This window comes from Protomyctophum bolini, assembly GCF_963924005.1.
Source record: "Protomyctophum bolini genome assembly, chromosome: 24".
NCBI lineage: Eukaryota > Metazoa > Chordata > Actinopteri > Myctophiformes > Myctophidae > Protomyctophum > Protomyctophum bolini.
Window position 1 is genome coordinate 8,784,218 of NC_137885.1, and position 25,628 is coordinate 8,809,845.

At 43.6% G+C, this 25,628-nt stretch overlaps 1 protein-coding gene across 1 annotated transcript in view; it reads left to right on the plus strand.

The window, feature by feature from the left end:
- The window catches only part of nlgn4xa (neuroligin 4 X-linked a), a gene marked incomplete at its 3' end in the record, with an annotated part of 77,844 nt that extends 64,844 nt beyond the window's left edge, over positions 1–13,000 (plus strand). Inside the window, exons 5-6 of the mRNA XM_080758400.1 lie at positions 10,309–10,972; positions 12,662–13,000. Of these exons, the coding sequence (XP_080614526.1) occupies positions 10,309–10,972; positions 12,662–13,000 (1,003 nt within the window). The remainder of the gene's footprint in view (positions 1–10,308; positions 10,973–12,661) is intronic.
- Positions 13,001–25,628: the final 12,628 nt, after the last annotated feature.

The window sequence follows — 25,628 nt, forward strand, 5'->3', positions numbered from 1 at the left end:
TTTCTGACACGTTTCAAATGTTTTATGGTCATGATTCACCAGGTACAGAGGGGGGGGGGGGGGGGCAACAGAGTTTATAGGGTTTAAGTTGTTAAATGTGAATGTAAATGGATTTTCAATATGACGACAGTGCATCCAGAGGGCCTTAATGAAGAGCTAGCTGCCTCTCTCTTTGGCTGTTGTAAGCTCTCCATTATCTGGTCTTATTCTATAGCCATGGGCCCTCCATCTCGGTGTCTGTATATCTGACCACTCAGTCAGGAACACTCTCACTCATACAGTCAGGAACACACTCACTCATACAGTCAGGAACACTCTCACTCATACAGTCAGGAACACTCTCACTCATGCAGTCAGGAACACTCTCACTCATACAGTCAGGAACACTCTCACTCATACAGTCAGGAACACTCTCACTCATTCAGTCAGGAACACTCTCACTCATACAGTCAGGAACACTCTCACTCATACAGTCAGGAACACTCTCACTCATTCAGTCAGGAACACTTTCACTCATACAGTCAGGAACACTCTCACTCATACAGTCAGGAACACTCTCACTCATACATTGAACCATGTATTGCAACCAGTGGTGCATGGGAAACTTGCTCAATTTATTTACTTAAGTGAAATTATCAATACTGCAATCAGTGCAATGTACGTAGAAACACTCTGTTATAGTCCAAATCTTGACTTGAGTAAAAGTTTTAAAAAAAGCCTCATTATACACTTAAAGTACCAAAAGCAAAATGACTCATTATCCAGAATATCCTGTTTCATAAGGTATTATAAAATGTATACTAGTCTTTTGAAAATACAAACATACATACATTTTAAGCAATAATTTCCCTGTACACCGGCAGTCCTCAGCCATGGGAGTAGTAGCCTCGGAAACCCAGACGTTTTTATTTCCAGGGAGAAAAAAAAAAGTCTGGGACAGAGTCCACTTCAACTTGGCATAGAGTAGCGCAAATGTCGATCACTCTCTGCTGATTTCTGATCATCTGCACCTTTGTTAAATTGACGCACACACACACACACACACACACACACACACACACACACACACACACACACACACACACACTCCTCTCTCTCTCTCTCTCTCTCTCTGTCGCTCTAATTAATTAATAATAATAATATATAATAATAAGAAAGCATAGGTGGACCCCAGCCTATAGGAGTAGTGTGGTGGTGTTTAGCTACAGTAAACCTTAACTTTTGCTGTTTCCACTGTGTGTCTTTCTGTAGCCCTAGTGGTTTTCAACCCTTTTCATATCAAGACCCATTAATTATTCAGCATTTGAGCCACGAACCACCGTTTGATGAGATTTAGCTTCTCAGACCCAAAACATTGTCGTTGGATAAGATTGTGTCCACATCTCCATGCTGTATTGATGTGGTAACATTAGAGATAACAGGCAGACGTTGATCAAAATTACAGTTCTCCTACATTCTCTAATTGGGGAGACATCTTGTAAATTAAGTAGTGCAGATGTTTAACAATAATTTAACTCTTGAGAGCGTAAAATGAAGCTAAAGAGCTGAGTTAAAGATCAATAAGGGTCCATTTGGTTACCAACTCTCCATCATTTAGCTGGGGACCACCTGGAACCCCCTCAAAGACGACTGGTGGTCCCCGGACGTACTGGTTGAAAGCCACTGCTGTAGACCAAAACAAACCAGTGTCAAAACACCAGAATACAGTGAGGGCTGCAGTGTAAACACCACTTCACTGCTCAGTGGTGGAAAAGGCACTTACTGTACATCTCACAAGTCAGGAATTCAAAGTGTACTACTTTTGAAAATAGCTGATACAAGCTCACTATGCTTTCGCTTTTGCTGCTTTTGAATTTGAATCCCATTTCATTTCCACCCGACAGAGACGACAATGCGGTACATTTGCAGAGGTGTCTGGAAGATGTGAGTCATCATTAGGAGTCTGATAGATAGACAAGGACAGGAGCAGGCTGTCTATGGGCACACAGTCATGAGAGAGCGATGCATATCATCACCGCTGTCTGGTGCATGGGCATGTGGTACAGAGAATTATGCACATCTTTTTTACTTTTTAAGATTTAATTTTTGAGTTGTGCAGCCAGATCCTATGCGGAGATATAGCTCCGCATGTGTGTGTCCTTGGCTGGCTGGCTGGGTCCGAACATATCGCCTTTTCACTACCAAATGTCACTGTTGCGCAGCCTAATTAACACACGCACAAACGCACGCACATACAGGACAGGACAGGACAGGACAAGTACAGTACAGGACAGCACCACTCAGTTCAGATGGGTCTGATTAAAATATATCAACATTTTGGTGCCTACATACGTAAGTAAGTGTAAAGCATTGCTAACATGTTCAGAATTGATATAAAAATATATTTTAATTGGTCATAAAATATGAATTACCCTTAAGGCGGGCCTTTTTCTCCACAGTATGTGACTCTCAACCCCATTGCTCTCTCCCCACACAACACACACACTCCCTACGGCTCCTGTTAATGGCTTTACAGCCTGTGTGTGTGTGTGCGTGTGTGTGTGCCAGAATGAGTGAAAATTATGTTTTTATTGCGATCAAACGGTAAAAATGTTTTAGTTACTTTTAAATAAGGTGGAGTATTTTTTTTTAGGGAATTAAGTTTATACACAAAATCTTGAGCGTTAATTTACTACTGATATTTACACTGAGACCGAAGGCTTTATGGTTTCCGTTCATCCGTCCAAATCTTGTGAACACGATATCTCAGGAATGCCGTGATGGAACTTTGTGACATTTGGCACAATTAAGCCACCAAAATGGGTTCCCGTTCAGAATGGGTTAATCAGTATCGTTTAGTGTACCGTTACTGTGCTGCAGGTCAAGCCTCCAATATATCAATACATGATGCACTTAAAACGTACATGAATTATAGGCAGAAATGGGATTGGAAAATTACAGTCAAAATATTACGTAACTTGTGTATTTAATGTATGCAAAGTACGGAGACCAATCACCACAGCGTGCCAAAAGCAACTAAGTGCAGGTCCTCAATTACTGGATTTAAAGTACAATTTTTTTAGGTATTTTAGTGATTCCAATTTTCAATACCTTTAACTTCTACTCCTTTATGTCTCAGAGGCAAATATACTGTAGTACTTTTACTCCGCTACAATTATTGGACAACTTTAGTCACTTACAAAACATACATTAATCACGCCAGCCCTACATTGACTTTGGCTAAAATTGCCAATCTACAAGCTTGTAGATCTGCTATTTTAAATGCATTTTGAAAACATTAAATGGAAGATGTCTGCATAATAAAAGTATGTTTTGATGGCATTACTTTTACTACAAGTAAATTCTGAATACCAGACTTGTACTCGTAAATCACATTTCTGCATTGTAGTATTGATACTTTTACTAAAGTAAAAAAGATGATTGACTACTCCTTCCACCACTGTTTATAGGTAACGGAGTAAGGTATTTGTTTTATTCCTCACCCCCTGAAGTTAGCAAACACTAAAAGGTAGCTAGTGCAGCCAAGCACTTCAAACAGACAAATAAAAAGAGTTCTATTGGTGGAGAAGAATACTAAACCATAGATTAAGCAAAAGATCTATGCTTTATATCAAGGAATAGGGCCATAGGGGGAATAGGGGCATTCCTTGATGATTTGAAACACACTCTTTCTGCAGTATATCAAATATATCGATATCAATGGACATTCCTCGTGATTCTAACCAATTAAAACTGAGAAAGAATCTCGAATCTTGAAAGTGTGAGCTCTGCCGATTTACGAGGCAGTATAGCCTAAATAAAAGACATCAATAGACTTATGAATTTAAATACATAGTCTTTGTACAGTATACACAATGCATACATTTTGGAAAACACTTGACAATGTAATTGCATGATGATAAAATGAGCCAACTAGGCTGTACGACGCAATGATTTAACTGCAAGATTTGCCTGAATAAACAAACAAAAAATATTCAAAGATGACTCATGAATTGGATCCTAAACGATACATCATTATTTAGTATGGTGTGTATACTGCAAAGTACACAAAGTGAGCTTTGAAAAAGTTCCAGTGTGCAGGGAAGGGAAAGCCTTTTTCCCCCCGGTACAAAATAATGTGGTTATTTTTATGCTTGGATATGTTTGGATCATATATGGTCCCGGGCCATCGTGAAGACAGTGACACCGTAATAAGATGTCATGCATCCCATGTGTCAGGTGTGTGCTTTTGGAAAGGCTCCCTCGCCTCTCGTATAGTATAGGGCCCCGGGTGGATATTTCAGACAGAACGCGTCTGCACTGCGAGGACGAACAATGCAGTCAACACAAAGAAGTGGCCTCTCTCTCTCTCTCTCTCTCTCTCTCTCTCTCTCTATCAAGCAACTCTCTGGCCCTTATAGGGAGTCTCCAAACTGACTTGTGTTGGCATTCTACAGTAGAACAGTATATACTGTAGTTATGGTCTGAAACTTTAAACTATTGGCTAACATTGTACATCGTCTCTGTGAGGACATGGCATAAGTAGCAGATCTATAAGTTCAAAACACCTTGCTTTGTGCCATGTTTCAAGCTTGTGGATCTGCTATTATTTAATTTTTTTATATATATTTTTTATCCCACGATTTTGTAACCCATTTTTCACCCGTGTCAATCATCTAATGTGATCCTGGGCTCTACACACCCTCCGCCAACCTGGGGAGAGCAACGGACTTGAACTCATGCTTCCTTCATGCCTGAGTGTCCAAGTTGCTCCTTTACACCTGACAGGGGGGAGTTTCCCTGGTTGGACGTAGCGCGTGGAAAGAACACGTTATTCCAACCAGTTCCTTTCCCCTCCATCAGGCGCCCCGGCTGGCCAGGGGGAGGCAGTTTAGAGACCAGGATTACTGCATGTTTTTTGTGAGGGTACCTACCCTAGGGGACACGGGGAGAACATGCAAAGACACTTTGATACACATATGTGTCTCCTCATGCCGAACAACTTCCGTGTTCTGACTTTTGACCTCTGACCCTTAGATCACCCGCCATTTTGAATTATATGAAAAACATTTCAAATGTATCTCCTCCCAGGATCTTTGATCAAAATGCACAAAAACTTCTACACTTGAACTTTGGACAAGAAATCTTAGTACATTTTATTTAAGTGAATGAGCTATAGCAATTTTTTGAAAATGAAACCTTTGAACAGGCTTAACTCATGCCTCATTTGGTCATGGCACTCGTTTCCACATGTTCCTTGACTCATGGGGAACACATCTGTCACTTTGACAAGTAAGCTCCGCCCTCAGATTTTCTGCCATTTTGAGCAGTTTGAAAAATGCTTATACCTGATTTTCTGCCTGTTTTTTTTAAGCAATTTGCGTGAAACGTTCTACATGCAATGTATGGACCATTATCTGAAATCCCAGTTGAAGAGAAGTTTGTATGTGAGAAAGATTACAGCAAAACATAACCAAGACACACACTATTATCAAAAACACTGATTTTCCTGTTTACAATGTAGTGACTGTAGTAGTAGAGCTCTTGCCTTCGGACTACAAGGTTGTGTGTTCAAATCCGGGTACTGACAACTCAGCTCATGAGTCTTATGTGTGCATATTGTTCTTATTGCGTATTGTCTTCTTTCTTGGTCCCGCCTTATCGCTGCTTGCAGCTATAATTTTTTTATTATTCTTTTCATCCGAAGAGCCCTCTTTTATTTGTTCATTCCTGTCTTATCTTTACTGGGTACCACTGATTAAAGGGGGCTCAGGCTGCAACGACCCCATTCAGTAGAGGTCACAAGGTCATCTGGGATTATAACCGAGGGGGGGGGGGGCTGTGACTCTGTCTGCCCCTCTGAGACGCAGCCCACCTGACTAACACAGCTGTGTGTGTACACACACACACACACACACACACACACACACACACGTGCGCAGGCTGTTGGCCTATCTTCCATAAGCAGGCAGGGGCATCATCTGTGTCGGGGTGTGTGGGGAAGGGGAGAGAGAGAGGGAGAGAGGGAGAGAGAGCGTGAGTGCAATGTGACTCACACTGCATGGAGTCATCTCTGTTTAGGATTCAAATGGAAGCTGTCTGTCTGTCTGTCTGTCTCACCATCTCTCGCTGTGTCTGTCTCTCTCCATCTCTCCATCTCTCCATCTACTTCTCTCTCTCTCTCTCTCTCTCTCTCTCTCTCTCCCCCCACAGTGTCAGCTTCAAGGTTGTTGCCCCCCCTCCCCCTCCCCTCCCCCATCACAGTACTTATCCAAAGTTAATGAAATCGGTGCCACAGAGTCACATGAGATCCGGCTCAAGTCTGACCTGCAGTGAAAAATGTGGAATAATAATTATAATGCAAACACAACATGGAAGCTATGGTCCCTCCTGCAGTGGTGGACACACAGTATAGCCCAGTATAGCCCAGCCCATTAGATGTTTGCCTGGGACCCAAATTAGTGAAAATAGCTGATCTAAAAGCTCACAATGCGGCGCGAAGCGACGCATTGTGAGCTTGAAGATCGGCTATTTTCACTACTTCTTAAACATTTGTTCTAAATCTGTCTTATTTTTCTTTGATTTCTTCATGAAATTACTGAAAAAAAAATCTTTGCATTTTGTTTTTAAACAATGTGTCCGTGACCCACAAATGTTCCTGACCCAGTGTAGCCTATACTCCAGTAATAGGCACGGAATATTAATTTGGGAGTCCTTGGCATGAAAATGTCTGAGTTAGTAGACAGCTTTCCAACTGTGTCCAGTGTCCACAGGCAGCCCACCTCTGAGACACGGGAGTCGGTTGACAGATCTTAACAATGTGCATTAGTGAGGTCCAATTACACGAAGATGGGTCGGAAAATGGGTGAAGCGGTCTTTTAAGTGACCGCAATGGACAGTTAAACTGTCAATTTGGCATTGACACAGCCACCGTAAATGACCCAAACGGGATAGCTCATTCCAGCTGCAGTAACAGCGACTGATGATACAGATAAGATGGACTATTCATTGAACTACCATGTGGGTTCAGAGCACATTACAAGTAGGGCCCGCAAATAATTGCTGAAAAACTATTTTTGACCATTTTCATGGCGATGCTCTGCTTGTTCCAGCCTGTACAGCACTTTGGTCAGCTTCTGCTGTTATGAATGTGCTATATAAATAAAGTTTGGGTTTGATTTGATTTGATGATTCACCAGGATCTTGGATGGCTTGATTCTATAGCCTTAAAATAATTGATATAATAATATTTTTTTTTAGAAATCTCTATAGGAAAAACTAATGAAAAGATGCCACTGCTATGTCCTATTAGCCAGATTGTTGTTGCCACTCATGTTCTAGTGAAGTCTTTGAAAGGCACTGCTCTCTCTCTGCAAGGTCCTCTGTCAAGTACCCTGTTCAACACACCGCCAACACGTTCAGGGAAATGCTTTCTTTTTCATGACATGCCATGTGGTTGACCATCAGCCTTGTACGCACGTGTTCACACGCACAGTACATCATTATGCACACTGTCCTGTGTATACTGTATATAGTAGGTATATTGTGCCCCTTTGGCACCGTGCCATGACACGCTGGCTTCTCCCTGGGCCCAGGAGGAAGCTATTAACCGGGTGACATGCATCATGAAGTCCTATTGGCCGAGAGCGGAACACCTTATAGACAATCTGCCACCGTGATGTGTGTATGTGCTCTGCTGGCCACATGTTTCTATAAGAGGTACTTAATGATCAGCCCTGCTGGCTGCTGGCTGCTGGCTCACCGCATGTCCACCGCGAGATGACACTTTAAATCACTGGCTCCTCAACGCCCAGGTCCATGGGACCACCTGGGCTCCCCCTTAAGGGTCTGTAACGCTGAGAGTGTGCCAATAGCGGTCTGTTCGGTTCCATTTGCGCACTCTTTGATTTGAGAGACCTGTGAACCCGAACGGGGCCTCGGTGGGTCTGTAACTCTTGACAGTGGGCTTCACACTCTCAGAGTTAATTTGACACTACTGTGTGGCCCAATCCATATCAAACTGTAGCTAAGCAATGTAAATGGGCTACAGACACACTTGGGCCCCGCCCCCTTCCCTACTTCCTTCACAGGTGTTGCCGATGATACTAACGAAGGCTCTGTTCCATTCTGGTCGAACAGAGTCAGTGTTAATGATCCTAATGAAGGCTCTGTTCCCATTCTGGTCAAACAGAGTCAGTGTTAATGATCCTAATGAAGGCTCTGTTCCATTCTGGTCAAACGGAGTCAGTGTTAATGATCCTAATGAAGGCTCTGTTCCCATTCTGGTCAAACAGAGTCAGTGTTAATGATCCTAATGAAGGCTCTGTTCCCATTCTGGTCAAACAGAGTCAGTGTTAATGATCCTAATGAAGGCTCTGTTCCATTCTGGTCAAACGGAGTCAGTGTTAATGATCCTAATGAAGGCTCTGTTCCATTCTGGTCAAACGGAGTCAGTGTTAATGATCCTAATGAAGGCTCTGTTCCATTCTGGTCGAACAGAGTCAGTGTTAATGATCCTAATGAAGGCTCTGTTCCATTATGGTCAAACAGAGTCAGTGTTAATTATCCTAATGAAGGCTCTGTTCCCATTCTGGTCAAACAGAGTCAGTGTTAATGATCCTAATGAAGGCTCTGTTCCATTCTGGTCAAACATAGTCAGTGTTAATGATCCTAATGAAGGCTCTGTTCCCATTCTGGTCAAACAGAGTCAGTGTTAATGATCCTAATGAAGGCTCTGTTCCATTCTGGTCAAACAGAGTCAGTGTTAAATGGACACTTCACCCTTTTTGCAAAAAAAAATATGTTAATGACGTTTAGAAGCTTTAGAACACTTTCCTGGGGGTCTTTGTGTGTAATATGTGGTTTTAGATATTTTAGATTGTAGCAGTGAGCCTGTTGTCTCTGATGTCATGGACACTGGGCTCACTTCCTTCCTGGACTACATGTTGTCTCAGTAAGACAGCTCCCCCCCCTATCCACAAGGAGGAGCAGTGGATAGATAAAGTGGATAGATAAAACCACATATTACACACATAAATACCCCCAGGAAAGTGATCTAAAGCTTCTAAACGTCATTAACATATATTTTTTTGCAAAAAGGGTGAAGTGTCCCTTTAATGATCCTAATGAAGGCCCTGTTCCCATTCTGGTCAAACAGAGTCAGGGTGCTGCTATTGTGCATGTTGCACACCAGTGGGTCTCAAAAGTGTCCTTGAGTGGGTTCCAAATGGCCCGCCTGTATGGGTCTGTAACTCTGAGTGTACAAATGGAACTAAATGGACTCTTACGTGTCCATTTGTGCTCTCTCATAGTTATGGGGGTCCTTGAAATGGAAAAGTTTGAAAACCACTGTACACAAAATAGAATCATCGGTAACACCAATGATGTGAAGGAAGTAGGGAAGCCGGCCTGGAAGTAAATGGTGCATGTATGTAGCGCCTTTATCCAAGGCGCTTTACATAGATTGTGCATTACATTCACCCATTCATACACCGATTGCGGCGGAAGCCATGCAAGGCACCAACCAGCACATCGGGAGCAATGTGGGGTTCAGTGTCTTGCCCAAGGACACTTCGACATGTAGACAGGAGGAGGAGCCGGGATTCGAACCGCCGACCCATGGATCATTGGACGACCTGCTCTATACCTCTTGAGCCACAGTCGCTAGAGTTAGTCACAGAGTTATTCTGCGTGCATAGAATGAATGAAGGCCATTAGCCTTGAGAGTTGGTCTTAAAATATGTATAGGAACGGTGTAGGAAGCATAAATAAATGCCTAGCCTCGGGTCCCAGATGGTCAGGGAATTCAAAAGGCTGCTTTGAATGACACTTCTGTTTACTACAGTGGTTCCCAAAGTGAGGTCCGGGGACCCCCAGGGGTCCTTGAGGGAGTTCCAGGGGGTCCCCAGCTGAATGATAGTTTGGAACCAAATGGACCCTTATGGGTCTGTAACTCACCCATTTGGTTCCGTTTGTACACTTCCAGAGTTAAATTAACATTGATTTTACAATATATTAGTATTGGTGTCTCAGAGATAGAGATGCCATTAAACGGAGGTCTGTAGACTAATGGATGTCAAACTGGGGGTCCTTGAAATTAAATGGGTTGAGAATCACTGCTAGAGCCGTAGAAATCTTCTCTTATGGGGGTCCCTGTTATATCTTTTCAAATGGGGGTCTGCGGGCTAATTAGTGTCCATTTGGGGGTCCTTGACATGAAAAAGGTTTGCGAACCACTGGCTTACTAACATGTTTATCCCTGACCTCCCTGCCCCTGTATGTTGTTTATCCCTGACCTCCCTGCCCCTGTATGTCTTCCCGTCTTCCCAGGGACCCCAACCAGCCGGTCCCGCAGGACACCAAGTTCATCCACACCAAGCCCAACCGCTTCGAGGAGGTGGCGTGGACCAAGTACAACCCCAAGGACCAGCTGTACCTGCACATCGGCCTGAAGCCGCGAGTGCGCGACCACTACCGCGCCACCAAGGTGGCCTTCTGGCTGGAGCTGGTGCCCCACCTGCACAACATCAACGAGCTCTTCCAGTACGTGTCCACCACCACCAAGGTCCCGCCGCAGGACACCACGCCCTACCCCTACACCAAGCGCTTCCCGGGGAAGAACACCTGGCCGTCGACCACGCGCCACCCGGGCGCGCCGCCCGGCGCCAACACCAAGCAGAACTCGGAGCGCCGCGGCGCCGACCTCGGGGGCGAGTCGACGGTGGTGATCGAGACCAAGCGCGACTACTCCACGGAGCTGAGCGTCACCATTGCCGTGGGCGCCTCGCTGCTCTTCCTCAACATCCTGGCGTTCGCCGCGCTCTACTACAAGAAGGACAAGCGGCGGCACGACTCCAACAACCGGCGCGGCGGCATGCCCACGCCGCAGCAGCGGGTGGCGGCGGTGGGGGGCGGCGGCGGAGGAGGGGGCGGGATGGCGGGCGGCGTGGTGCTGTCGTCCTCCAATGCCACGAACGACGTGGCGCACCTGCAGGTCAGTGTGGCGTTATATGATGATGATGACGGCACTTTCTGATTTAGTCTTATAGCCTCTTGAATAACACAGCCGTTAGTTTTTAGTCCTACTTTAGACTTTGTTCAGTCTCGGCATTGTGAGCTTGTAGATCAGCTTTTTATACATTTGAAAACTTGAAACTGGACACTCTGCATAATGAGTGCTTTTGGTGATGGAGAGCAAATGGACCCATATAGATCTTTAACCCTTGAGCGTGAAATGAAACCAAATTTATTTTTACACTCATTATTGTTAAACATCTGCATTACTTTAATTTACAAGAAGTCTACACAATTAGAGCATGGAGAAGATAACAAAATATTCTTCAGTTTTGGGTCTGCGAGGCTAAATGTCATCAAATGGTTGTCCGTGGCTCAAATGCCACATAAATAATGAACTGTGGGATGTGGAAATGGTTGAAAACCACTGCTTTAAGTACATTATTGATGCCACTATAGTTTTGTACTTTGACTCAAGTACATTTTGAATTCCGGAGTTCTACTACCTTATATTGCAGTACTGACACTTTTACAACTCATTCTTGGCTAAGGACTTATTTAACGCCTTTTCAATGATATACCGCACCGCCAACGACGCCTTTCACATGTCAATTAGCCGTTTATTTAATGATAAACCTATAAAGTTGGTGTAAGTAAGTAATTAAGTAAGTAGCCTTGCCGAGCCATGGGGCCCATAGGGCAGGAGCCCATCTCCTGTTTCTGTGAGGCAGCTTGATGTACAAGTACACCCCCTGGACATGACGCTAGTATGTCGCAGGGACCAATCCAACCCTTGATGCTGAGTGCCAAGCAGGGAGGCACTGGGTCCCATTTCTACAGTCTCTGGTATGGTATAAAGTTGGCGTACCGCTAATCAAAGCTCTCATCAAGCCGCAGCTCCATGTTCGATTGCTTCCCCTTCAGCCTCAATGCACTGAAAAGGATGAGTGGATGAGGCCTTTCTGGTAATTTTTAACAGTTTTCCATTTCCAATCGCGCTGGATAAATAAAGCGACTGTGTTTAGTAGCTCAATAGAGCGCCGCAGTCCCGCCCCCTTTCAGAAAAGCGAGTGGTCCAGGAAGTGGAAGCCCCATGCATTCTCCCATCGGCACTTTTAATATAATTTATTTAAAGACGGTTACGCCGCGGACAAAGCCAACTCGGATCGTGACGAATCATGACAATGAACACAATGTTTTGGGCCGATCAAATAATTTATAAGACGAAAAATAAAACAAATAGTGTTGTCTCCTGACTTTCTTTTCTTCTTTCTAATGATTTGATCGTCCCAAAATATTGTGTTCATTGTCATGATTCGTCACGATCCGAATTGGCTTTGTCCGCGGCGTAACCGTCTTAAATAAATTATATTAAAAGTGCCGATGGGAGAATGCATGGGGCTTCCACTTCCTGGGCCACTCGCTTTTCTGAAAGGGGGCGGGGACTGCGGCGCTCTATAGCTCTTCTCCGTGACCACGCAGCTAAAATATGAATGCTTCTAAAGACTCTTAGCGAGTGATTAATCACCGCGACCACCTTCTCCATTGTTGTTTTGAGGAGACGAGGAGGCCCATCTTCTTCTCCAGCCAAATAGAATAGGTGGTGAACGGTGGCGGGTTGCTGAACTATTAAGAACAAATTGCATATGCTTTCTCTTGTCGCTTGCAGAGCGAGGAGCTGATGTCGCTGCAGATGAAGCAGCAGCAGCTGCTGGAACACGAGCACCACGAGCACCAGCACGAGTGCGAGGCGGTGCTGCAGGCGCACGAGGCCATGCAGGCTCACGAGGCGCTGCAGCGCCTGGCCTGCCCGCCCGACTACACGCTCACGCTGCGCCGGTCGCCCGACGACATCCCGCTGATGACCCCGCCCCCCAGCGCCATCACCATGATCCCCAACGCCCTGGCGGGCCTGCAGCCGCTGCACAGCTTCACCGGCGCGTCGTTCGGCGGGGGCAGCCAGAACAGTACCAACCTGCCCCACGGGCACTCCACCACCAGGGTATAGCTCCGCCAGGGGGGGGCGCCGAAACACCGCACACCCCACCCTCTGGGAGTCGATGGAGAGAGGTTCTCAGACTCTTTTTTTATTATTATTATTACCGTTATTATTATTTCAAGGACCCCCACATAACTCTGCAGACTTGCAGAGTGTGTGCAATTGGAACCGGATTCGGTTCCATCTGCACATTGTCAGAGTTACAGACCTGGAAGGGTCCATTTGGAACCCCCCCCCCCCCCCCCTCGAGGAACGCTGAGGGTCCCCTGGGATCCCACTTTGAGAGCCATTACTCAAACGGGGAAAGGGGCTGTGGGGGAGGGGGGTAGGGGGGGTGGAGTGACGGACAAAACTCCAAAGTCTCAGCGGAACGAGACGATATTTTGCTACCATGCCTTCCTTGAAGACTTCACATTTATTGAATATACAGCACCCTTTGAGAAAACGTTTCAAAGTGAATGTTTTTTTTTGCTCTTGGTGATATGGCGGAGCCAAGCTTTTCACCGAGGAGAGTTTTACCAAAAGAAAAGAGAAGCAAAATCTGTGGAGGACTGATAACACAAGCCCGGAACACAAGCGCGAACGATATACCGTTGTCGACAAGAAGCACCATTCAACCGGGGGGGGACGGCGGACTCTGACCGCTCAAAGGCAATTTACCGAACAGTGGCGGAGGAGCGGCGCCACGCGATCCTTTCATGATCCCTCCGTGCGTATCACACCTTGACTGTGGGGCACAGTACGTCAAATAAATACCCCTCTCCCCAACCCCACCAGAGCCTGAAATGTATTTATGGAAGACTTTGTAAAGAAAGTTTAAAAAATATTAAATAAAACGGTGTATAGTTGTGAGTTTGAAATTTTAACCATACAAAAAGATATTGAAGAGCTTCTATTGTTGTTTTATTTTATTATTATTTTTATTTTATTTAGTTGACAGCTTTATTTTACCCCTCTCCCTCTCTCTCTCTCTCTCTCTCTCTCTCTCTCGCTCTCTCTCTAAACATGTTCAGATACGTGTAAATATTTTTGATATCAGGCCCCGCCCCCTCCACCATTTCCGATGATAACCTTTTATTTGTTTCATTGCTCCTCGGGGTGCAGCATTTGATCAATTTAGCTGATTTATGAAGAAAAATGTATACTAAATACATTTTGTAATAAACATTTGGAATGTCAATTTCCTTTTCCTAAAGAGCAAACATGGGTGACCTGTATATACATACAGGCTCGCAACGTTTCACAATGTCACGCGTTGTGAGCTTGTACATCGGCTATTTGTACTATTTGTCCTCAATTGTTTATTTCCCGATTTTGTCTAAAACATAACCATCTTAAGACATGATTATGCAGTGAATCGGGGCGACAAAATCACTAACAAAATAATCAATAGCTGCAACCCTAATTGCTTTCCTCCCCCCATGGATGACAACACAATCCCATTCTCTGAGAGCGCACACACACACACACACACACACACACACACACACACACACACACACACACGCACACACACACACACGCACACATGCACACACATGCGCGCACACACACACCTTGAGACATTGCATGTCCCAGAAGACCATCATCACTCCCTCCATCTGCACAGGACTTGACCTGCGATCTGGTTCGTCCGCCATCTTGTTATCTTTTAATAGTTTAATTTGTTAGGCTTTTTTAATTTATTTTATTTGTTTGGTTTAATGTCTTGCAATCTCAACACTGCCTGAGCTTACAATGTGACCAGCAATGTATTATTTAGAATATAAAAAAGGCAGTGGATTTTTTGGTATCGATATTAGTTGGATATGTTTGTAAAGAAGTATATGTTAGATATTTAAAAAAAGAAAAAAAAACTGTCATATGCTAGCAATATGTAAAGTATTGTACCAGGCTTGTGATATTTTTTTTGGTTACAAAAAGCAAGTGAATGAGTGTACATATTAATGATATTAATTAATTATTATAAAAGAAGTACAAACAGAAGTAAATCATTAACCCAGATCTTTTTAAGTTCTGCATCCTATTACAGAAAAAGCAAAACAAAAGGAAGTACATTTAAAAAAAAAAAAAAGATTTATTAAGCTATACCTTTGTAAATTCTATAAAAAGATATATTCTAGCCATTGGTCCCGAAACCAGTCAGGATACCAAGGGTTTTAATGTAGAGTTTGAAACTCCTTAGTTTGTCTTATATTTGTTTGCGGTTTTGCCTTAAGTGATAGAGATGATATTTCTGGCTGGACACATGTATAAACTTTTTCTGCAGCATTTTTAATAAAATATCACAGTATTTTCTAAAAAAAAGAAAGAATATTGGCTTTGTTGGACTGGTGTGGAGGTATTAGTGTTTGAGAGTGATATTTTGATGTTAAAATCTCTCTAGGTCGTCCTCAGATAAGCCTCCGTTGCTTCCAGTCATCCTGGTTCTCCATACATCTGGCCAGCTCGTTGGTGCTTTGCGCTCCTGCGTCGTTATTGTGTACATCCACATAATGTGAGACGTCCTTGCAGGGTGCAGGTTTGATGCCATAGACGGGATAAGGAGATTGATTTGATTATGCACAGGTAGCCGTAGACAAGCAGGCGAGATTTATCCCTTTATCCCTAAGCACTGCTCGCAACATTCTGGTGTAGCACCCATCGAAGGACTTCTGCAGGGTTGGCTTCAGGGTCCAGCATTCACTGCCACATAGAAGAACAGACTCTACCGTTGCAAAAAGCTGAGTTTGATTTGGAGTTGGAGTTCCATACACTGGTCATGCCGTTGCAAGTACCTGGAGGAAAATATATTGTTCATAGTAATCAATGCTACACTACAGTATAGTGTTTGTCAAGTAAGAGTGTTAAATAGCTCTATATTGTGATAATGTGATAGTAACCATTGCTACAGAGTGTTTGTTCAGTATAAGGGACTCCTGTCTCTCTGTCTAAAACATATATACCTGTGTTTTTCTTTTTCAGGTCGGGATACCAGTTTCACTCAATCAGGATAAGTGCAGGATATTAACTGGAACACTATACAGAAGCTGATTAAAGGGTACTCTCTCGATGTAATTGACAACCCATTGGAAATGTATTTTCTATTTACTAAAGAGTTGGAGAGACAGGGATAGCTCTTTTAGCTGTCCTCTGAGACACAAAGTGAGTCACGCTTGTGCCTCAGAGGACTGTGGACAACTTCTGGAACCCGCGTACCAGTGAAATAATTTGTAGGGGGTCCCCTGTAGAAGCTAAAGACATTTGAAAATGGCTGCAGATAGGGACCAGAGGGACTGGCATCAGAGCTGGCTGGCCACTAAATGCAGGCATTCATGTTAGTGATGCACGGGTCAGGGTCTTTTATGACCAGCACTTATTAATAATTTGACTCGTGCCCTCACCAACGCATCAATTTTCACAACCTGCCCACAACCCGCTGACATGAAATACACAATCAAATATGTCTTTGAACACGGCTTTTAGTCTGTCAAAAAAGGTGCATAAACAGTCGAATAATAGTCTAATGTCACTGACAAGCATGCACGTTCCCAAAAACAGGTGACCGATCAACGATGCCGTGCAGTCTGTGGTGATTGCGTAATCCTTCTACCGTATTCAATGGGTCACCACTTTTGGTGTCACACACGTTGAGGGACTTTTTCTTGTTTACATCAACTTGTCACATGTGTGTGACATAGCAGGGATTGAGAAAAGACGGAGAGGAGAGCGCGTACCTTTTTAGAAAGGCCGTGTTGTGTAAGTATTCACAGCCACACCGTTTTGTCACTGAAAGGACACAGCACAGCACAGCTCCACACGACTCCGGTAGGCTGCAGTGCACATGCATTATACTCTTAATTTTGTGTTTACCAAACTTTCTCACAGCACAAGTGGCAGGAAACTGCATCACGAATGCATGCATCACATCATGTGAGTCATTGACAGTGTAGGCGGTTGCTTTCGGCCACTCCGGTGTTGCGTATGGTTATGGGGCAGCAGATAATGCATTCGGTTGAGCACTGGGGCGGTCATCAATTTCCAGTGGCTTTACGTTGTCCCATTGTCCTTGTGAGGCACACACTTAGCATGGACAGCAACAGCCACAAGTAGGAAGAAAGAAGAAAAAACTCCCGCATTCCAGCCCAGGCGCCTTCTCGCCTTCAACTTGATGAGAAAACTATTGACGAAGGAGGGAACGCGAGACGCGGGAGACATTCTAAAAAGGTATGAGGGTGGGGAATAAATAAAGGCGTCTTAAAGGGGATTTCTGGAGGCCATTGTCGGAGAGAGAGAGAGTAGTGTTCCCTAGCACTTATAACTGTTCAGCATATATATTGGCTCTGAAGATTTCATATTCATCTATTAAGGCGTCTGCTACCCAGGGACGAGGAATGCAATCAACTCGACTCCGCTGTGTTGCCGAAGTATTTACCTGCATCTTAATTCATGTTCGGTTGCGGGGGGGGAGGGGGAGGGGGGCAATCAGCCACGTGGATCTGCGGCGAATGCGGATGCTGCTTGGCTTGTGATGTTGAAGTCCCCACTTCATCTTCCCATCCCAGTCTTACACCGCCACCCACCCACCCACCCACCCTCGTCATCATCATCATCATCATCATCCCGCTTCTCGCTCTACCTTGTCACGGCGGCCGATCGATAATATGCAGCGGAAATAATGGCAGCCGTGCTACTTGAATGACAGTTGTGGGAGCGCCGGGCTGAGTGATGGAGCCGCTGTTTGTGCCGTTGCTTAATTAACTTCCAGTCAGTGGAGCCCTGAGCGTTCGTGCTCAGCCACCGCCGGGCGCCCTTGGTGCGAGCCACCCCACCCCACCCCCCCCCCCCCCCCCACCACCACCACCCGACACCCCCCGCCCCGGCCCCCCCACCCCATTACCCTGAGCATAAACAACACGCCAATTAAAGGCGGGTTTGTGCACTCACGCTGTTTTGTTTGCGTGCGCGCGAACACACACACACACACACACACACACACACACACACACACACACACACACACCGTCTCCTAATAAATATTCATTTCGACATCCATTGGGGCCTGCTTGGTGGATAATATATTATGGATCAAACAATTTCGCTAATGAAAGCAAGTTTGCCCCCTCCCCTCCTCTCCACTCCCCTGGCTGACGACAGCCATTTTGCGCATCAGCCTTCAACGTACGCGGCGAGGACTGAAAATGTCAACGCACACACACGGAACGTATAGAGACATCCATTGCGCCTCAGTAACCGCAGATTACCATTAAAGATTTCAATTTTCCCTCCTGTCACTTTGGTTTTAAGTCAAAAGCTAATTTGCTTTTGGGGCTTGTTTGAAAAGCGATCAATACATTGAGCCGGTGAGGAGTGAAGTGGGGTGTGTATATATAGGGGCTGCGCTAGCTAGCGTGACGGGATATAGGCCTACTATACAGGACAGCTTGAAGACTGTATGCAAATGTCAGGGTAGAGCTTTTAAAGCTCACTGTGGCAGCGGACACACTTTGCTGTTCCACTCAGACTCCTGGTTTTCCCTTACCCGAGCACAACAGCAATTTACAAAGCCCCCCGAAAGAGTCACTGGGTTTAGCTAGTTTTAGGTTAGTTTCCAGCTTGTGAGACCTATGCTTTCCTCTTGCGCCACTAGGCAATTCACACTAATAAGAATTTGGAGGTTGTATTTAAGGTTGAAGGCAGATGTGACAGGTCAAGGGATGAAAATCCACTTCTGACAGGGGCTAATGAAAAAACGATGGGCTGTAACCCATCGTTTTTCCGCAACACTCCGCAATTCCTCCGCAATACTCCGCCATTTTTCCAAAAAATTCAAAAAACGATGGGCTATAACGCATCGTTTTTCCGCAACACTCCGCAATTCCACCGCAATACTCCGCAATTCCTCCGCAATACTCCGCAATTCCTCCGTAATACTCCGCCATTTTTCCAAAAAATTCAAAAAAACTATCTGCTATAACGCATCGTTTTTCCGCAATACTCCGCCATTTTTCGAAAAATTCAAAAAACGATTGGCTATAACCCATCGTTTTTCCGCAACACTCCGCAATTCCTCCGCAAGGTTGCCAGCTCAAACCCGGGCTTCCCCAGCGTTGGTGTCGAAGTGTCCTTGAGCAAGACACTGAGGTTTAAACCCAACATGAGCATTTTTCTTTGCATCTTCATCCAATCTATCACTGCAGAGCATGCAATAGCATCAATTCCGCATGAGCTATGATGGTGCAATGGTTACAATTCTGGCCTTGCAAACAGAAGGTTCTGGGTTCAAGTCCAGCATGGGCATTTTCCTCTTTGCATCTTTATCCAATCTTTCACTGTAGACTGTGCAATAGCATCAATGCTGCATGAGTCATGGTGGTGAACTGGTTAGGACACTGGCCCTGCAACCAGAAGGTTCCTGGTTCAAATACAGTGATGACCTTTTTCCAAGTTTGTACTCTTGTAAAAGAACATTTTCAGTCGATCTAATTTCTGAAAGGTGGGTTAAGTAAGACGTCAACCACAACAATACAAATGCCTAACCTAAATGCGTTTCAAAGCAAACTTATGTCATACAATCTCTAATCATTAGGGTTCATTATGACAACAAATGAGATTTAGGTTGGAACTACTTTATTCTGCACTCGCATTTAATATTTCAATGAGCAGTGTTTAGTATAAATATAAGTTTCCGATTGTACCTTACATGCCAGTGTGGAGCAGGTGATAAACCAGGGGTTTGTAAACAGGACATTCACGGTTCAAGTCCCCTGAAGAACATTTTCAATGTCCATCTAAATTCTAAAAGGCTGGTTAAATATGAGTTCCTGATTATACCTTAAATGCCAGTGTGGCGCAGGTGATAAACCGGGGGTTTGTAAACAGGACATTCAGGGTTCAAGTCCCCTGAAGAACATTTTCAATGTCCATCTACATTCTAAAAGGCAGGTTAAATATGAGTTCCCGATTGTACCTTACATGCCAGTGTGGCGCAGGTGATAAACCCGGGGGTTTATAAACAGGACATTCAGGGTTCAAGTCTCCTGAAGAACATTTTCAATGTCCATCTAAATTCTAAAAGGCTGGTTAAGTATGAGTTCCCGATTCTACCTTACATGCCAGTGTGACTCAATAGATAAAAACTAGGCTTCATAAACCAAACGTCATAGGTTCAAACCTCAAACAAAACTAATACTCAACCAAAAAGTCAAACAAAAACAAAAATCAACTGAAACCAAAAAGCTCAAATAAAGTGTCATAAAAAAACTCAAATAAAAACAAAACTCAAATATCTCAATAAAAACAAATAATAAAATGTTTCAATCAAAATAATCTGAAGAAGACAAGACAATACAATTAGTTAAATAAAATCACTTTGCTTAATATGTACATTTCTTAAGCTCCACCCCCAGGAGGCAGGCTCATAAAAAAATCCCGCCCAGAGGCAGGTTCCAAAAAAAGATCCTCCCCCTCCCACCGGAGCCAAAAGAGAGCGGGAGGGAGGTCGGATTTCGGCACTCTTTGCCTTAAAAAGCCCAAAAATGAAGGTTTACCCTGAGCAAGATTCAAACCCACCACCTTCAGCTTGTGAGACCTATGCTTTCCTCTTGCGCCACTAGGCAATTCACACTAATAACAATTTGGAGGTTGTATTTAAGGTTGAAGGCAGAGGTGACAGGTCAAGGGATGAAAATCCACTTCTGACAGGGGCTAATCAAAAAACGATGGGCTGTAACCCATCGTTTTTCCGCAACACTCCGCAATTCCTACGCAATACTCCACAATTCATCCACAATACTCCGCAATTTTTCAAAAGAAAAAAAACGATCTGCTATAACCGATCGTTTTTCCGCAACACTCCGCAATTCCTCCGCAATACTCCGCCATTTTTCCAAAAAATTCAAAAAACGATGGGCTGTAACCCATCGTTTTTCCGCAATACTCCGCAATTCCTCCGCAAGGTTGCCAGCTCAAACCCGGGCTTCCCCAGCGTTGGTGTCGAAGTGTCCTTGAGCAAGACACTGAGGTTTAAACCCAACATGAGCATTTTTCTCTTTGCATCTTCATCCAATCTATCACTGCAGAGCATGCAATAGCATCAATTCAGCATGAGCTATGATGGTGCAATGGTTACAATTCTGGCCTTGCAAACAGAAGGTTCTGGGTTCAAGTCCAGCATGGGCATTTTCCTCTTTGCCTCATTATCCAATCTTTCACTGAAGAGTGTGCAATAGCATCAATTCAGCATGAGTCATGGTGGTGAACTGGTTAGGACACTGACCCTGCAACCAGAAGGTTCCTGGTTCAAATACAGTGATGACAATTTTCCAATTAATCTTGTCTTGCATCTTTGTCCAATCTTTCACTGTAGAGCATGCAATAGCATCATTTCTGCATGAGCTATGGTGGTGCAATGGTTAAAATTCAGACCTTGCAAACAGAAGGTTCTGGGTTCAAGGCGCAGGTGATAAACCGGGGGTTTGTAAACAGGACATTCACGGTTCAAGTCCCCTGAAGAACATCAACAATGTCCATCTAAATTCTTAAAGGCTGGTTAAATATGAGTTCCTGATTATAACTTACATGCCAGTGTGGCGCAGGTGATAAACCGGGGGTTTGTAAACAGGACATTCAGGGTTCAATTCTCCTGAAGAACATTTTCAATGTCCATCTAAATTCTAAAAGGCTGGTTAAATATGAGTTCCTGATTATACCTTAAATGCCAGTGTGGCGCAGGTGATAAACCGGGGGTTTGTAAACAGGACATTCAGGGTTCAAGTCCCCTGAAGAACATTTTCAATGTCCATCTAAATTCTAAAAGGCTGGTTAAATATGAGTTCCCGATTGTACCTTACATGCCAGTGTGGCGCAGGTGATAAACCCGGGGGTTTATAAACAGGACATTCAGGGTTCAAGTCTCCTGGAGAACATTTTCAATGTCCATCTAAATTCTAAAAGGCTGGTTAAGTATGAGTTCCCGATTCTACCTTACATGCCAGTGTGGCTCAATAGATAAAAACTAGGCTTCATAAACCAAACGTCATAGGTTCAAACCTCAAACAAAACTAATACTCAACCAAAAAGTCAAACAAAAACAAAAATCAACTGAAACCAAAAAGCTCAAATAAAGTGTCATAAAAAAACTCAAATAAAAACAAAACTCAAATATCTCAATAAAAACAAATAATAAAATGTTTCAATCAAAATAATCTGAAGAAGACAAGACAATACAATTAGTTAAATAAAATCACTTTGCTTAATATGTAAATTTCTTAAGCTCCACCCCCAGGAGGCAGGCTCATAAAAAAATCCCGCCCCAGAGGCGGGTTCCAAAAAAAGATCCTCCCCCTCCCACCGGAGCCAAAAGAGAGCGGGAGGAGGGAGGCCGGATTTCAGCACTCTTTGCCTTAAAAAGCCCAAAAATTAAGGTTTACCCTGAGCAAGATTCAAACCCACCACCTTCAGCTTGTGAGACCTATGCTTTCCTCTTGCACCACTAGGCATTTCACACTAATAAGAATTTGGAGGTTGTATTTAAGGTTGAAGGCAGAGGTGACAGGTCAAGGGATGAAAATCCACTTCTGACACCTCTACCCCTGCCAGAATGATTATTCGAAAGGTATATGAGATCAGGGTTCATGACGACTCAACTGAGATTTAGGTTATTGTTTAAAACCATCTGTGGGAACATTTTTACTCTGTTTCCCACATTTACTCTTTCATTGAGCAAACAAGATGTTTAGTTTGCCATAATGTAATTACATTGCATACCAGTTATTGTCATCTCTTAGTCTTAGTTTTAGATGACCAAAAACTTTGCACTTTTAATCAACCAGAAATAATTGTTTTGTTTAATACATTACTTTTGCTGTTCTCACTCCAGACTTTATTATTTAAACAATTAAGTTGGATATAAAGTTTTCAAGTAGTTTCTCAAACAGTGCTGTGACCACAGCACTTCTTTGATAAGCTGAAAAAAACTACTTTAAAGTGAGAACAAATGCACTATAGCCTGTTTATCAAAACCTAAAGTGTTTTGTGATTAGTATATACATTTTTACACATTATTGTTAAAGAACATTTGCCTTTCTCACTTTAGACTGTTAAACGTCTTTAAAGTTTTCAACTCAAACAGTGCTGTTATGACCACAGCTCATCTTAGAGTAGCTTATTTAATTTAAAAAGAAATACCACTTTATACACTCATGGCATGCAGCATGTCAATCAAATCAATTATAGGCTGAGCTCCATACTTGTGAACTGCATTCTGTTTTGATCTAGTGACTCAAGGATACCTTTTTTAAATTGAATCCAACTTCAATCCATTTCATGTATTTATTGCAACAAATACCAAACAATTAAATACAAAAACAAACAGCAATTTGGGGTAACAACAGGACTATGGAAATTGTATACATGTGACCATGGCAGAGTAAGAACAGCTCAGTAAATTCAACTTGATGGTATTCCATCTTGGGAATCCATTAAAAGTGCTAAGCTAACCACACTGTTGATGTGTTCCACAATGGCAAGAGTAGACAAGCCTATAAGTAGAACTCTGTTAGAACCACAATATGAAGGTACAGATCACAAAGGCAACATTTCTGCACATTTGTCATCTACACTGATGTGTAGAGAAGGGATGCCTGCGAAACATACATTAGGACCACCAAGTCCAAAAAAAATCAATGGCCAAAACTCAAAAAGTGCTAAAGCAATTACAAGCAGTTTCCTACTTTGCTCAGTCAGTGCAAACAAAGACCAAACAGGAAAGCTACCATGGCCACCAGGCTTTATAGGGGAGGGGCTAATCAGTGACTACTTACACCTGGGTAATTGGGGGCATGGAGACAGAACTCTGCACCATGCATCTCACATGCCTTTGTGGCATAAACATAAAGACAAGGATTTATAAACCGAATGTTGAAAATGAGTCAATATAAAAACTGAAACAACAAATCTCTCAGGTCTGCCTCCTCCCTCACCCTGAAAGTCCTCCCAGCCCGTCTGTCCACCATGGGGTCAAGAGCCTTCAGCCGCTCTGCCCCTCACCTCTGTAACTCCCTCCCCCATGACATCAGAAACATGGACTATCAGCATTTTCCAAACTCACCTCAAAACCCACCTGTTTAGGCAGGCCTATGACCGCAATTCCTCCGCAATACTCCGCAATTCCTCCGCCATTTTTCGAAAAATTCAAAAAACGATTGGCTATAACCCATCGTTTTTCCGCAACACTCCGCAATTCCTCCGCAATACTCCGCAATTCCTCCGCAAGGTTGCCAGCTCAAACCCGGGCTTCCCCAGCGTTGGTGTCGAAGTGTCCTTGAGCAAGACACTGAGGTTTAAACCCAACATGAGCATTTTTCTCTTTGCATCTTCATCCAATCTATCACTGCAGAGCATGCAATAGCATCAATTCCGCATGAGCTATGATGGTGCAATGGTTACAATTCTGGCCTTGCAAACAGAAGGTTCTGGGTTCAAGTCCAGCATGGGCATTTCCCTCTTTGCCTCTTTATCCAATCTTTCACTGTAGAGTGTGCAATAGCATCAATTCTGCATGAGTCATGGTGGTGAACTGGTTAGGACACTGGCCCTGCAACCAGAAGGTTCCTGGTTCAAATACAGTGATGACAATTTTCCAATTAATCTTGTCTTGCATCTTTGTCCAATCTTTCACTGTATAGCATGCAATAGCATCATTTCTGCATGAGCTATGGTGGTGCAATGGTTAAAATTCAGACCTTGCAAACAGAAGGTTCTGGGTTCAAGTCCAGCACGGGCATTTTCCTCTTTGCATCTTTATCCAATCTTTCACTGTAGACTGTGCAATAGCATAAATTCTGCATGAGTCATGGTGGTGAACTGGTTAGGACACGGGCCCTGCAACCAGAAGGTTCCTGGTTCAAATACAGTGATGACCTTTTTCCAAGTTTGTACTCTTGTAGAAGAACATTTTCAGTCGATCTAATTTCTGAAAGGTGGGTTAAGTAAGACGTTCGCCGATAGATCTGACATGTCAGTGTGGCGCAGAAGATAAACCTGGAACTTAGAAACCAGAGGGACAGGGTTCAAACCTAACATTTTCACTGTCCATCAAAATTCTCGAAAGTGGGTTAAGTATTACATTCCCGATTATAGCTTACAGCCCAGCGTGGCTCAAAAGATACATCTCAGGTTTACAATCCAAAGGTTACTGGTTCAAAGCTCAAACAAAACTAATAATCAACCAAAAACTAAAAGAAACTCAAACAAAACAAAAAATCAACAAAAAACTCAAACAAAACTAAAAGAAACTCAAACAAAACTAATAATCAACAAAAAACTCAAAAATGAGTCAATATAAAAACTGAAACAACAAAACAAAAGCAATAAACAAAAATCATCAACCACAACAATACAAATGCCTAACCTAAATGCGTTTCAAAGCAAACTTATGTCATACAATCTCTAATCATTAGGGTTCATTATGACAACAAATGAGATTTAGGTTGGAACTACTTTATTCTGCACTCGCATTTAATATTTCAATGAGCAGTGTTTAGTATAAATATAAGTTCCCGATTGTACCTTACATGCCAGTGTGGCGCAGGTGATAAACCGGAGGTTTGTAAACAGGACATTCACGGTTCAAGTCCCCTGAAGAACATTTTCAATG